The 16,254-nt window shown below is 37.2% G+C and overlaps 1 protein-coding gene across 1 annotated transcript in view; it reads right to left on the bottom strand.

The window, feature by feature from the left end:
* ADAMTS20 (ADAM metallopeptidase with thrombospondin type 1 motif 20) overlaps positions 1 to 16,254 on the bottom strand; it is a 97,993-nt gene that overhangs the window by 11,498 nt on the left and 70,241 nt on the right. The window contains exons 30-31 of the mRNA XM_017829152.1: positions 3,560 to 3,727; positions 2,139 to 2,312 (exon numbers count right to left, since the gene is read on the bottom strand). Of these exons, the coding sequence (XP_017684641.1) occupies positions 2,139 to 2,312; positions 3,560 to 3,727 (342 nt within the window). The remainder of the gene's footprint in view (positions 1 to 2,138; positions 2,313 to 3,559; positions 3,728 to 16,254) is intronic.

Below are 16,254 nucleotides of genomic sequence, written 5' to 3'. Positions count from 1 at the left end.
AGTACTCCAGGTGTGGCCTCACCAGCACTGAGTACAGGGGAAGAATCACTTCCCTGGTCCTGTTGGCCACATTGTTCCAGGTTCAGGCCAGGATGCCATTGGCCTTCTTGGCCACCTGGGCACACTGCTGGCTCATGTTCAGCTTCCTGTCAATCCAAACTCCCAGGTCCCTTTCTGCCTGGCTGCTCTCCAGCCACTCTGTGCCCAGCCTGTAGCGCTGCATGGGGTTGGTGTGGCCAAAGTGCAGGACCTGGCACCTGGCCTTGTTGAACCTCAACCCGTTGGAATAAGACCATCTCTCCACCTTGTCCAGGTCCCTCTGTAGAGCCCTCCTGCCTACCACTAGATCAACATGCCTCCCCCCAGCTTGCTTTCATCTGCAAATTTGCTTATGGTGGACTCAATCCCCTCATCCAAATCATCAATAAAGATATTAAACAGAACTGTGCCCAACACTGATCCCTGGGGGACACCACCAGTGACTGGCCGCCAACTGGATGCAGCACCGTTCACCATCACTCTCTGGGCCCAGCCCTCCAGCCCGGCCCTCCAGTTCTTAGCTCAGCACAGAGTGCCCCTGTCCAAGCCATGGGCTGCCAGCTTTTTCAGGAAAATGCTATGGGAGATGGTGTCAAAGGCTTTGCAGAAGTCCAGACAGACCACATCCACAGCCTTCCCCTCATCCACCAGGCAGCTCACCTGATCATAAAAGGAGATCAGGTTGGTCAGACAGGAGCTGCCCTTCCTAAACCTATGCTGGCTGGGTCTGATTCCACTACTGTACTAACACGACATGTACAGGGCTGTATATGAATGTAGTGAGAGAAGGGAACAGAACACAGGAATTTCAAGCAAACAGCAATATCCATGTGGAAGAAGTTATGAAATAGCTGGAGGATGTAGTGAAACACAATGTATTTGTAGTGGAGAGCTCCAAATACCCAGCTGGAATATACAAATGTTTGCTGGGAAAGGAAAATTCACCGTCATTCTTTGAAAGTGTATATTTGTGCTAAAAGGACATTCTGAGCCACTTTCACTAATCTCTGATTTTAACAGCAACATAGGAGAAGAGAATACTTGGAAGAAACATACATTTTCCCCCCTTCTCTCAATAAAGCTTAACAGAGGAATATGTATGTCTAAACTGCATTACTATAATCCAGGTTATGCAGAGCACCAGAAAATGTTTTATATATTAATAGTTGTCACTTCTACAGAATTGTGTCTTTTGAGTCGTCATTTTCAAGGTTTCGGGAGGGTTGCCCTACGAACTTTAGCAGTGCAGATTCGTAAGATGCCACAAGTGTACAAATTGGGGTTTTGTTTAATGTTACAGCAAGAGACAGGCTCTTTTGTAAACCATTTCAGGAATTATACATAATTATTGTTTTTCCTCTCTCCTTCATCTTTATATGTTTGTATGTTTGCATAAATAACAAAAGTTATTAAATTTTTAGCATGTAGAAAATAGTCATCACTTCTTGAGAAATGACAGTTCTTTCCTGAAGGTAACAGTAGATTTTCTTAAATATGAAAAACCATATTTGGTAGGAGAATGCTGAGTTCTATTTTCTTAACTTGTTTCATAATTGGTAGGAGAACAGTGACTTTTATTTTGCTTCTTATATTTTCTTTAAGAAGAAAAGATGTTTTAAGTTTTTAAGATGCTTTAAGTCTTCCATACAGAACTTTTTGAAAACACTGTTGTCCAAAGATTTTACCGCCAAGTTGTTTATTTCCACATGACATTTCTTTTGCATTTCTATTCTTGAAGACTCCTTTTTAAAACGATATTTCATAATGAGGATTTATTAAACATCTTATGCACTATGTAGAGAACTATGTAGAGACAGTCCTATCAATAGGTACCTGCTCAGACCTCCACCAGGGCTTTTCTCTACAACAATAGATAAGCAAATCCTGTATAAGAGAGTAAAGAAAGTCTTAGACATTTTTTGTCAGTTTTTAAGTTTTACAAGCTTGACCTTCAAAATATACAGCATGGTCACTTGTTATTCAGCAGGATAACAGCTATTAAAAATGCATCCAAATGTGAAAAAAAAAAAAGAAAAAAGAAAACAGTATGACATATGACATCACTCGTTTAATTCATACAAGTTGAAAGCCTTACTTACATCTTCCCATTCATCTGCCAACCACTGGTAGGCCATGCAGGCAGGCAGCCAGCAATGCCTCTTGCTAGCAGGGCGGGTCTCATGGCTACACATTGCTTCGCTCACTTGCCCCAGGCCTGTCAGCTGACAATAGATGTCCCTTTGCTGAATCCCCACTCCACAGGATACAGAACACTAAAATTGATCAAAATTAGTTATGTCAGTGTGAAATGAAACAGTCCCCAGAAGGGGATACAGTTGTCATTATTGTGAGTCCTTAGGATATTATTTAAAATATACTTCACAGCCCTTATGAGTGTTTCATTATAGCTAAAGAAATTGATGTTGAAAATGCAAAACTACAATTAACATAAAAATTTTTAAGACAGACAGAAAACAAGTGCATCTGAGTTACCTATCTGAGCTCTCTGCTTATCTTATTTCACAGTATGGACAATCACTATAGGTGTATGCAAAGCATAATTTACATTTTTGCAAGATCAAACATTTGCAGCTGTGGGTTTACATCTTGCCTCTATTAGAGACTGACAGTCATGTCCGTTGTTTTAAAATGCAAATATCACAATGAAAGAAAAAATCTCAGCATTTCATGTTAGAAAATCCCACAAATAGTGTAGTATTTTGAAGACATTTCTCTTTCTTTTGCAGGTAGTACTAAGGACTTTGAAACATGAGGAACTTAAATGCCAAATGCCTCTTTTTGTTCTTCCTGGCCAAAGGCATTTCACTATACCACTAATGCTTACTGAGATAGACAGACCCCTTTTACACCAGTCAGAAGCAGGACTAGGTCCCAAAGCCTAACTAAAGACTCTCTAGTCTAATCATAAAGTTCATACTGTTTTATCAAGTGTGGCCAAAATGTGGAGAGTGATAGTATGTCTTTACCAATGTGTGGATTTATATGTTGAAACAGCGAGTGAAATGCAAAATATTGTAATGTACTCAGTTACATACAATTTTACAAGGTGAGAGGTGTTTCATAAGACCAAACCAACAAAAAGGTCAATATTTGTTCCCACAAGCCCTTTTGCTTGTCCTTCCCCCACAAACCTGGCTTCATTTCAATATTTAGATTAAGATAGCAAGTACAGTGATACTACTGAATCCATCACAGAAGGTAAGAAGTAAACTTTAAAAATTTACTGTTAATTTGAATTTCCAAGTAAGTTTAAGAAAGTCCTAAGTACCTATTCAGTACAAAATTCAGCTTATCAAATACTTAGTTTCAACAGACTTTTATTTTTCATTACTCTTAAAAGAAAGAAAATACAATGAACTACTTGCTAATTTATAGATTTCATTGTGATATGCATATAAAAAAACCTTCCTGACAATTATTTCCATTGAAGCAGCATGTCATAAATATGATCTTGCCTTGTACTCTCACAAAGAAGATAGTTATGTCAGATTTTACTTACCTCTTTCCATTTGCTGGCTTTCCAAGCAGGACATCTTCCAGCTCTACATATTTTACGTGTTCGTGGTTTTTTCAAATGTTTGCAGTTTTCTTCTTCTATTTTAGAGTGGAAGCTATTAAAACAATGCACATCACGAAACTTCAAACCTTTTCCACAGGAAACAGAACACTGAAAAGAAGAGTGTTATTTCATTACTTTACTAAAAGTCTCAGAGAAGTAAGAAAACTCAAAGAAGTTGTGGCATCACCCAAAACAGACTCTGTGCCTATAGGAATAAGTTTCTGTATTATGACACAACATCTGCTGTACGTATCTGAAATTTCTGTGTAAGCTCTCTTGTACTGAGCATTACTGATCAGGTGCCAAATATTTCTCATATCTTATTCATTCATTGATGTCATTATTGACAAATACCTGAGCTCAGCCATCTATATCCATGCAGGAGACAGTTTGATACTATGATCTCACAAGAACATACTCTAGTGCCCTCCTGTTTCCAGCATACTGCTATTTCGTGTAAGCATAATGCTTATCATAAGCATTAAAGAAAGGAAAAGGCAAAATCATGGCTATGTGTCTTTCCAGCTATTAGGCTACAAAGTCACTTTTGCTTGGCATCACCCTTCCATGAGCTTTGGACATCTTGCTGTATGTGGCAAAGAGGCAAGAGAACAGGTATAAAGTAGATGACATCAGTTAAGGTGGAGTCCTTGGAGGCATGGACTTGCCCTGCCACCTCAATATTCTGTTTCCTCCAGGAAGCTGCTACAATGTATACAACTGGCTCTAGGATCATCCTTGCTTCCTCCAAGGTAAAACTGATGGGGCTGCAGACATATTCTGTGAAACCCACCTTGGTAGTACGCCCTAGCTGTGACTAGAGTGTGTCTGACAGACCAGACTCTTCCGGAGAAATGGCCATTCCTCTGCTAAACTGCTGGACAGCTGTCAGACTTTAGTGAGGCTTGATTTTAATTTTTCACATCAGGGCTGTCCTATGCACCTGCACTACCTGCACCTGCTTGCTTTCAGTATAAAACCTGGCCAATATTTGCCTGAGAACAATAGCTGAGTGACAGTTTTAAAAATATAGAACAAGCACCTATAATAAACATTTTTCACAATAACAACAGTTTGTTAAACAGAATCTCAGCTGACTCAGTTGTCCTCAATACTGCAGCGATTCCTATGTGTCCTTAAACATTTCTATGTGTTATCTTAAATGTTTAATTAAAACTGCCACTCTGTTTAAAATTAAATCTTTGCACAATAAAGCAATACATTTATCACACAATGCAATGGGTAGCATGTTTCTCTTATGCAACTGTATTTATAAAAAGATAAGAGCACTGATTTGGCCACAATTTGCCTTTTACATGTCTGCTCTAAAATCTCAGTAAATAAGAATGTTTGTTTCTAAATTAAATCATTTTGCTCTCCACAAAACCTTTCAATTTATCTTTTTAAAATACTGTTCATGTAGTTTTACAATTAATGTTTTATTAATTTGGAAATGTCTTTAAGCTAGGTAGATAACCAAATTACCTGAAATTTTAATAATGTAGGTCAGAAAACTTAAAACTCTGCAAACCATATCATTATAAAAGCCTCTCAGAAAACTCAGATCTGAATTAAAAGGATTTATTTATCAAAGCAAGTAAGATAACTTGTATGCATGAAAACCAAAATACTATTGTCATCTGATAATTTACTCTCCCTTAAAGTTTTTTTTCAGGAATTTCAAACATAAACTGTAGACATAAACTCTAAAGATTCTTCCTTTTAATTCTTTAGTAGGAAGTGAAGTGCAGCACAGAGTTACTTAACCTTCGCCTATGACGTGTTAGGAAAATACTACTTGTCTCTCCTTCCTCAATGGCTTTTCCCTCTGCAGAATAAATCAGGCTCCAGAGTGCTCCCTCGAGAGGCCTCATAGCCCTCGTGGGGACATCATTCCAGGCTGAGAGCTGCAACCAAAGAAGCTGTCCCAAGAAGTCCTCACTTTAGGAGCTGAGACTACCACAGCACAGAATTATCTCCCAGCACAGCATAATCTCACTCTTTAATTTCTCATTGCACTCAACATTAAGTACTAAGACAATACTTTTCAGTAGATAAACGTTTGTTTATACACCTTGTGCAGATATCTTATATTCAACAAAAAATACATTTATTGTACAGGGCTAATGGCTGCTAACAGCAATAGACTATACAAAGAAATCTCTTATCCTGCATCTCAGTCTTAGAAAGATCTTCCCATATCTCTTCCCACTAGATATAACATTACATGTTTACTTCTACACAGGTTAAAACTGGATCTCAATTTTTTCAGTTGGGTTGTTTTTCCCTTCATTGGTCCAAATTCAACTGAGTTATCTCTGTTATATTTAAATGGACTAATTTCATCTTTATAATTTGTGCTATTCCTTCTTCTAAAGAAAGAAACCAAAGGTTTGTGTGTTAAGTTAGTTTATTTAAGATAATGTTAGCAGTTCCAGAGCAATGCCTGCTTCTCTTTCATAAAGATGTTCTACTAAATTTTGTAATTGCAATAGAATTATAGAGGAATTAAGAGAATCCACATTTGGCTTTAATTCTATTAGATTGGAACCTGAAGAGGGAGTTCAGAAAGGAAAATACCAGGTTAGATGTTAAAAATAACAGAAGCTTTATGAACAGTTATGTCAAATATTTCACCCAAATACTGTTCAGCTCTGATGACTAAAGCTAGCTGAAATCTAGTTATCTTAATGTAAAATGCTGGAACACAAATGGAAGATACCTAAAATCTGTAGATAGAAAATATTTTCAACTATTTTTAAAAATGTTTGTTTTTTTAAAAAATTAAATCAATTATAAGGAATACAGTTTATCTTTCCAGTAATATAATTTTGTATAAGTCATCTGATTTTTTTTTCTTTGCTGTAAGAGACAGTAAATTACAGGACATTGCCAAACCATACCATGAAAATATTCACATTTAAATATCTTTTTCGAGGGAGTTTTTTCACTCTATGTTAATTTAATGTTATGTTAAAAACTTAAAAAGACACGTTAAAGAGGTTGGGATTATATAAAAAAATCTTAAATGCATCAAATCCTTAAAAATTGTAAGTTTTCCAGAAATACAGAGGCAGCATTTCTTCATATAGATTTGCTATCTTATTTTTTCACATATTCATCAAGATACAGATCTGATTTTCTGTTTCCATACATCCAAACCTCCTGTTGAATAGATCTTACACTGAAAAAAGGACCTTCACAGTGCAAGAGGTGATTCAACAGTATCCTAATATTATGGGTTTCAAATTAAGAGCTTTTCGATTTGTTTTTTTGTTGTTGTTTTGTGTTTTAGTTGCATTTTTTTTAGCTCAATTCATGTAAGAACATTGTTGTTAAATTCATTATGTTAATGTGTTGTTGCTCTGAAGGAATGAAAGCTCCTGATACTTTTAAAAGCTAAAAGACACCCCCTTAATAAAATTTAGGCAACTAACTCAAGGATTGTTATTCTTAAAGCCTTGCATACGTATCAGTTACAAAAGCACCTAGGTTGCCCTTAGCCACAGTCAAGGACCTTAAAAATCTTCACTTAAAAAGTAATGAACAGTCTATTTCTACAGGCATGCACAATCTTTTTAACAGACTACCAGCTCATTGCTTTACGTGCCCATAAGGATCACCAGCATTCTGAAAAGAGATTTTCCTCTATTTCTACTAACAAGTTAAACAAAGAAAGCAATTGCTCTGAGTGTATACTGAGCACACAGCAGCTGAATGAGGCACATTACAAAACACAGTGATAAGTGATATTTAGTGCAATTAAAAAAAGAAAAATTCTCCTAATTTTTATTTTTTTTTAACACATGAAAAAGCTAATACACTTGCTCTGGATGTAGCAGATCCAGGATCATCAATGGAAAGTTCAAGAGGATATGTTACTCTGTATTTACAGTATTCTCCTGAAATTGGGCATATTCTGGCTTCATTCCTTAGATAAACTATAAAAAAAACTTTCTTAAAAGGATCGTTTCCTCCCCAAGTGCCTTGGCATCAGATGCAGGCAGGTGCAGCTGTGTTCTTTACTGGATAGTGACTCACCTTTAGCAAGAGAAATGAAGACTATTCCTGTCCAATACAGCTTCTCATGGGAGGCTCCTGACAAGTAGGTGTTGCCTACCCTCCATTACGGAGAACAAATAGCAAAGATAGCAAACCAAGTCACTCAAATGCTGAATCAAAAGCTTTAATCAATATAATAAAGTGGGGATGACTCAACATTTCTGTAAGGGCAGAGCATAGATCCTGCTCAGTCCTCAGAATGAAAATATAGAATCCACAGAGGATCCCTGAGTGGGACTCCCAAGTGCCTAAAGGTCTCTACGCTTACAAGGAGACGTCTTGACCACCTCTGTCCCCACTGTCAGTATTTTCTTTAGAGAGCTGCATACTGAACGTCGACCTAAGACACCTGTCTGACCAGCTTCCCCTCAGCTCTGTAACATCAGTAAGAAGTGTTGAATTCTCACTGGTACAGGAGTAAAGCCTCGTTCTGTGCTCTGGAAGCCACTTTTAATGCATCCAGCCTATAGAACATTTCTTACAAGGCTGAACTTTGCCCTTCATAAGCTTGTGTTTCTTCTTGAAGCTCCCAACGTGTTATTATGCGGTCTGTGTGGAAAGACTGGGGAAAGTACAACTGCACGTAACTATGGTCAAGAATAGCGTAGTCTTTACTGCTCAATTTTTCTGTAATGTGGTTCCACTTGTATGACATTCCACACAATTGGAGGTTTATGGAGAGTACAATTTTTCATATATTTTTTGCACATGTAGGGGAAAAAAATCCATAAAATCTTTAAATCTCACAAGAAATTTCAACATTTCTTTAAAAATTGCAAATTGAAAAAAACCCATCCTGTAACCATTTTACACAGAAATTCTGGCACTGTCTCAATACTGGCAAATGTCATATTTCCCATATGTCATGTTCTTTTAAATACATAAATCTGCAGTAAAAGCTGACCTTCATTACCATTGTTCAAAGTCATTCCATAACACGGGTAACTAGGATTCATCTGTTTGTGTTTTCTTCATAGCAATAAAGTTCTGTGAGGATCAGCCTGACAGAACTCCTGGTGCTTTCTGTGGCACAGATGGACTCTCATACAGGCATGCCATCATCAATTTCTACAAAATTGAGGGTCTTTCTGCAGCAGACATGCTAAAAGCTTTTTTATTCTTTTGCTATTATTATTTAATTGAAAAATTAAAGACCTTGTATTGTTTGGTGGATTGAACTCCAAGAGTTTGGATGCATACCAAATTTCCTTAACCTTTTCTTTAAGAAGTGTTTTTAGCTGGTGGCTCAGTGGGCTTCTGGATACTGAAAAAAAAGGCCAGTAAATGCAAAGCATGCAATAGTTTCTCTTTATATTCATATTAGATAGATAAAGACTTAAAATATAAATGAGTGACTAGAAGCAGTACTGTAACTTTACTGGGTTTGGCTGGGATAGAGTTAATTTTCTTCACAGTAGTTACTGTAGGGCAAGCTTTTGGATTTGTGATTAAAATAGTTTATTTTAGTTATTGCTGAACAGTACTCACACAGCATCAAGGCCAGTGAGGAGGTTGGGACTGAACAAGTGGTTCGGAGAGGACACAGCTGGGACAGCCAACCCCAAGGCTTATCTCGGAACAAGTGATGTTGCCATCAGCACTAAAAACTGTGGGAAACAAGTAGGAAGAAGGGGCATGTGGAGTGATGCATTTGTATTCCCAAGCAAATATCACGTGTGATCCTCTGCTTTCCTGGGGATGGCTGAACCCCTGCCTGTCTATGGGAAGTGGTGAATGAATTCCTTGCTTTGCTTTGCTTGTTGATGCAGCTTTTGCTTTACCTATGAAAATTACTTTTTCTTAACCCGTGAGTTTTCTCACTTTTACCCTTTCAATTCTCTTCCCCATCCCATCAGGGGGAGGGAGAGAATGACTGTGAGGGGTTCAACTACCTACTGGGGTGCAGCTACAACAGTAGAAATGAAAAAGTATAAAATATATTCCAAAAGTTTAAAGGTATTTTCTTTCTCTCTGTCTTTTTTGATCATAACTTCTGTGACTGGACATAAAGATCAGTTTAAAACCTACAGGATTAAACATGGTAGTTGCTTGAGTTGTCTGACAAACTGCATTTTGATGATCCCTAGTTGTCCCAAAAGTCTGTTTCGACTCTTGTAAACAAAACTATTCTTCTAGTACATTGGGATCACTACTACACAAGACACTAATAAAACAAAATGTTGAGCATTGCTTAGTTGAGAGTTACTTTTAACTTTTCATTTGCTTTATTAGAAGTAGTTCTTGTGCCTGCCTCCTCTGCTAGCTGCATTTCCTCAGGGTTTATTGTGATGCTTGAGCACAAGATACACATTTTTTAGCTAAAAGCATTCAAAAAGTTCTTCTTTCCTTTAAGTATGTTGACTACTATGAAGAAACAACACAGACTCTGTAATTAGGTCCTACTGAATTCTTTGATTCTGAGTTAGCAATTCTTCACTAAAGCAAGTATAAACACTTGTGCCAGTAGCTCAAGAATTCAGAAAAGACCTGCTTACAAAGGACCAAACATTCCATCACTCCTGAGAAGGAGCGGATTGAACTCCAACTGTTACACCCAAATTATATGTCAACTATGGAAGTTACACTGAAGATGCTTTTGTTTTCTCATTTGAGTACAGCTTGATTTCAAAACTTTAACGTTAATGATGCTCAGAAAATGTTTTGATTTGATTAATCCTCCTTTCATCTGCAGTCTGCAAGTCTGCTTTGCCACTTTTCTGAATGTGCTTTTGCAGTTATAGCAATGGAAAGGAGGAAGGCTAGGCCAAGAAGGACTTCATCCAATCATCATGCTGCTTAAGAGTTTGAATCAGCTGCATCTGGATCATTCCTGACAGCAGTTTGTCAGTCTTGTCTTCAATGACAGGGGTGCTACAGCCTCCCTTGCTGTATTTTTCCACTGTATAACCATCCTTACAGTTAGAAAAAGTACCTTATGATTTAACGATAGTCTCTCTTACCATTAAAGAGACTACCCTTAGCAGACTTAGAAACACTCACCTCTTTATAACCACTGATTATGTGCTGCAAGAATACCCCATTCAGTCCGTTCTTCCACGGTCTCAGTCTTGAGAAACACAAGCTACCCCAGCCTTTCCTCCAAGTCTCTTACCATTTAAGTGGCTGTCCTCCATACTCTCCAAATGTCTGTGTGGCTTTTTACGAAGAGTTATCCAAGACTGTATGCTGTATATCAACTAAAGCACTAGAGTTAAAATATGCTATGACAAAAAGCATATACCCAAAAAGCATATACCCAGTATTATTCTCCTTCATTCCAGTTCTTTGTGGCCCTCCCACTTTGCAGAGTTCTAGATGGCATTTGGAAGATAAGATCTAGAGTGAAAAGTTTCCGCAGTAATATTTTCAATCCCACAGCTAACGTCATGCAATCTTTGATGTAAATGCATAATAAACACACTTCCCTCTTGTAAGTACGAATCGTATTCCCACGAGGGCTGCAATACTTCAAGACTACGCTCTGATCCAATCACTACCTAAATGATGTTCCTACCACACAATTTGACTGGATTTCTAAGCTCAGTAACACAATTTTTTCTGTTTAAATAAAAAAAGACTATATTTCTAAATTGAATTGGACCACTTGTATATCAAAATGAGAAAGGTGAGAAACCAGCACTGAAACCTGAAAACACTTTGCGAAGTTCAGTCCCACAGCACAGATTCAGCTCCTGTGACACTGACAGATGGTCTTCCAAGGTCAGTAACACAGTAACACGAGGTAAATCTCCATGTTCCTACTGCTGGACTTGTCAAAAACTTTTGAAAAGCATGGCATGAGGTACTGTAGCGCATCTGAAAACCAAACCACACCTCTCTTCAACACAGCAGCTCAGGAAGGACAGCCATAACTGCTATTACCTACTGCCGTTCCATCTCCGGAATGGAAGACAGAGAACAAGTGTTCTCTGCCCCAAGTGTTATCATCAAATATTGTAATTTTTTAACTCAGCAGCAGAAGAAGGCAGTAATCATTTTCTCTAGTCAGCCCAAGAGGGACTTTTTTTCTCCTTTTAGCCTAGCTACATATTCTGGCTGTGTAACAGGCTGAGAAGCAGGCACACACCCACACTGGTTTCCAGGGCTTCCAGGTGCATGCTGTGGATGTTAACACCAGTACTCTCCAAACCAATGCCAGTGTGGGAGTAGGAGACTCTGGAGTGCGCTGCAATACGACCTAACAGCCAGTTTGCATGTCACAGCTGAGAACAGAGACTGTAGTGACTGTTTGAGGTCATCTAACCTGTCCACCATCCCTAGCCATACCTCTTCTGTCAGGATTGAGTACCATACACTTCATTAAACAGCAGCTTTTTTTCAGACTGTTTTTAAGACAATTTTTGTTTCAACTTTCATCCGAAGGGTAACAAAAACCTCCTGAATAACTATTTTCCAAGCATGCTGAAGTGTATCTATTTAATAGTAGACATAAATGAGAAACTACTTGTATATATATATATATATATATATATATATATATATATAAGCATAGAAAAAGTAGGGATGATGGAGGATAAAGAGGATTAAGGACAGATTTTAGGATTGATGTGGATAACCAGAAGGAAAAACTGCTATGAGAGGATATATCTGGCATCTACTAGGAATGTGTTAATGTATTCCTCTTAAAAATAAAGACATCCTGATTAAAACTAAGTCAGAACCATTAGCACATATATTGAAGGTAAAATGATTTCACGTCTGCAGAAGCCAAACTCTAATGATGATGCTATAGAGAAATTTTACAATATTTTAAAGTTGACACCACATGGTCTGAATTTTTTTATCCACTGCAGCTAGCAGTAGCCTTAATGAGGGAAAACAGCAATCTGCCAGGATGGCAGATGAGCAATCATACTCTTTGCAGCTGTTGGAAAAATCAGAACCAGAACTCTTGAAATTTCACTTAATGATCATCCACAAAATTTCTTTTATTCATTCAGTTAGATTTATAAGTCTTTTTTTGGCCTGCCTCTCTGACATCTCAAAGCACTGTCCATTACCTTGAGTTCAGTACAAATGAAACAGATGATGAGGTCCTTATATGAAAGCCCTATCACATCTTTCCCCCTAAGGATGAACACCACTATTCTGCCCATCACTGCCTAAAGCCCGACATACTTCTTGATGCCAACAATAGAGCATTTGAAGAATAGACTGTTACCATATTCAGCTCCCCACCTACTATGATACTCAGAGGCTTCACTGTGCCATGTATTCCCACTCTGTCTACATATATCTCATGAGACTAAGCTTTTCCAGTCAGTAACCTTCTCTTTGATGATACACATAACACAATTAGACCTTCAAACAAGCTTTTAGCTATTACAATAACACAAGAAAAATGGATTATGGAGATATATGTCTGGGTGTGGATTTAAAACTAATAACCATAATTATGAGTTGATGATTAATACATTCTCAATAATAATGACATATCATACTTGGTATCTCATTTAACTCTTCCTTTATATGTTCCATTTCATCTCTCAACTACAGTAAAAATTTAATTGTATAGTTATTCTTCCTGCCTTACTTGCTCTTAATTTGAATCCACTCTGCCTGATTACCACCTGAGCATCAGGAAACCAGTACGTATTTCTGCCTCCTTTCAGCAGCCATTTGGCAGGCTCAGCTACTTTCTGTGCATGTCTTAAATGCCACTGAAGGTCTGTATGTACCTCTGGTAGGAACTCCACCATCAGCCATTATTCAAGCAACATTATCACTGTCGTTCATGACAGCATATATTAAAATGATGAAAAGTATGATCAGATTATTAATTGCTGAGAGGGAGGGAACAGATAAACTGCACTGCTCAGTCAGCATTCCTGCAGCACATCTGGTACATGTACCTAACTTTATCATCTGACCGTTGAATGATATATACAACAGGCAGCAGCACTGAAGACAGTGAGTAAAGTGCAAGCATCACCAAAGAAGGGTGGCAGAAACGGAGCTAGGAGAGCTTAGGGAAATCCACTGTGAGCGAAAGAAACATGGGGTTTTCCTCCCTGTTTCTAATAAATGGGTGAATTTCCGGACACACTTTCCAAATAGAGAACAACAGGTGTATCTGTGTCCATCCGGCAGTTGTGTTCACAAACCCGCACGAAAACTCAAAGTGAATCCATTTGTTGCTTCCAAAAACTGGACACAGTTTAATAGACTGTATCACGGAGAGGTTAGACTCCTGCCTCCTGTAAAGCTGGGGAAAACTGAACAAATGCACAGGAATGACACAATCTGCACTCACTGAAAAGTAATTTTGGCCCCTTGAGAGGAACATTTTGTTCATAGGTCTTCATAATACAAGTTGGACCACATTTTTAACATGATGGAGGATCTCTGCTACGGAAGTTACATTTGCACAAAGGGGTCGGACAGTAAAAAGCATTAGTTTATAATATTTTCACAATTTAAAATTTCGTTTTATTATCTTTAGAGATAGGGTCTTTTCAATTAATCAATTACAAAAGTAACTAGACATAATGCAGTCTTACAACAGTAGACAAATTAGTTTCATCCGAGTTTGCAAAAACCTAAATATGAGCAGAAGAAATCCTGGATGCCAGCAAGTGCAATCCCTGATTTATCATTTTTATTTATGTTAGCAACAGCAAAACAGTAGCTCAGAAATTAAAAGACTGACAAATACATGATCTCTTGTGTGTTTTTCTGCTCTATAAAAAGTATCACTTCATATAACATCACTTTTTTCATTTTATTAAAATCTAAAATTTTGTATTTGAACTTTAAAAAACAGAAAAGTCAAAGCAATATATACTGGAACAATATAGCATTGTCAGAATTTTTTCAAACTTTTTTAGACGTATTAAAAATATAACTCCTTCTATGTCACTGAACTAAATATCACCTAAAGAATTATGCCCTCCCCTCAAATTTATATTAAATATTAATTTGACATGAAAATATAATTTAGATGAGAAATGAAACATTTTACCTACCTTCATGTGTTGCAATCCAATTTGCTTTTAACCTAAGCCACTCTTCTGTATATTTTCAATTTACTAACAATCAAGGTTTCCAACATGACGTTTCATGTGCAAAATATGAGCATGCACGAAAGCTTCCAAATGATTGATTCAGCAGGAAATCTAAGTGCCCAATCCTGCTCTCACTGAAGTGAAAGGGCCAGGTAGATACATGCTAGAACATATACTGATATGAATATCAGTTTTAGTGGAGTCACCAGTCTCCCACACTTACTGGTTTTCAAAGGACTAGAAACTCCTGCAACACAGAACTAGGGAACATATTGTTCATTTTCCAACCCACACCAAGTAATAAAAATATTTGTGTACTGACCCTCATAAATGCTTGGAAATGCTTATGCTTTCATATGTTTGACAACTTCTAAATGTGGGTCTCAAAAACACTTTGAACCAACATTTATGAGTTCTGACTGTGGTTTTTGAAACTGCCACATCTCACAATGATTTTCACACTGATCTGACCACCTAGAACACTTCAGTTTTTCTGAAAGTTCTAATAAATACATCAGTAACTTCATTTTCCTTTCATTCTCATTAAATGGTTGTATGTATTTAGGCATAGTATTAAGGACCACCTGCTTCTTTTCCCCTTCCATGATATTCTGGTTGTTGGGGTTTTGTGGGGTTTTTAATTATTATTATTATTATTTTTTTTTTGACTATGTTACCCTCTACTTGTCCTCTTTCTAAAAGCATGGTCTGAAAGTTCTGCAAACCTCTTCCTGCAAAAGTGTTTTGAGAATGTAAAAACCCATGTTATGTCTTTGAGATTAAGAACTGAGCATTATGTTATGATCCTCAGTTTCCTATGTCTTTTGTCACTGACTAAGTGGGAGAAGGACTGGGCTATAAAACTGAAGCTCCAGCAAAACTGAAGCTCCATCAAAAAAAGAAACAGCTAGGATCTTTAAGCTTTGTCATCAAAGATCATGTGCCAACTACCTATTTCAGTAACAGTATTTTTTTCTGTTTAAGAGCTCTCCCCATGAAAATAATGTCACTAAAATATCATATGTAGTTAATTTCAACACAAAGGTTACTCGAGTAAAAAAACCCTCACTTTCAGCAAAGTGGTTAGTTCCTGTCCCACCCTTTTATTTATTTTTTAAAGACTTTAAACATTAACATTCCTTAATAAAGGGCACAATAAATATAAACACAAAGCCACACAACATGCATGAAAAAGAAGGGTTAAAATGCAACTGTATTTCACAGACACAAGTCACAGTCATTAAATTAAATTATCACACATACATTATAAATTATTTATTATTTCAAGCTATACAGGCAACATAGCACCAAAAAGGAGAAATTTCCTTTAAACTTGATTAACATTACACAAGTATTTGCTTTTGAATTTTGGAAACAAGTATTTTCTTTCATTTTTATCAGAATGACCCTAAATGAAATGCACTATCCCAAGTCTGTTTTATGACATTATTTGGGCAGTGACATATGTCATCAGTTATCTCTGAAAAGGTCTCCCACTATCAATTTCCAAAGTTTTAAAAAATGAATAGCAGATGCTAACATTAAGAT

Source organism: Lepidothrix coronata, unplaced genomic scaffold (genome assembly GCF_001604755.1).
Source record: "Lepidothrix coronata isolate B3197 unplaced genomic scaffold, Lepidothrix_coronata-1.0 Scaffold159, whole genome shotgun sequence".
Lineage (NCBI taxonomy): Eukaryota > Metazoa > Chordata > Aves > Passeriformes > Pipridae > Lepidothrix > Lepidothrix coronata.
This window is presented reverse-complemented; position numbering and strand designations above follow the sequence as displayed.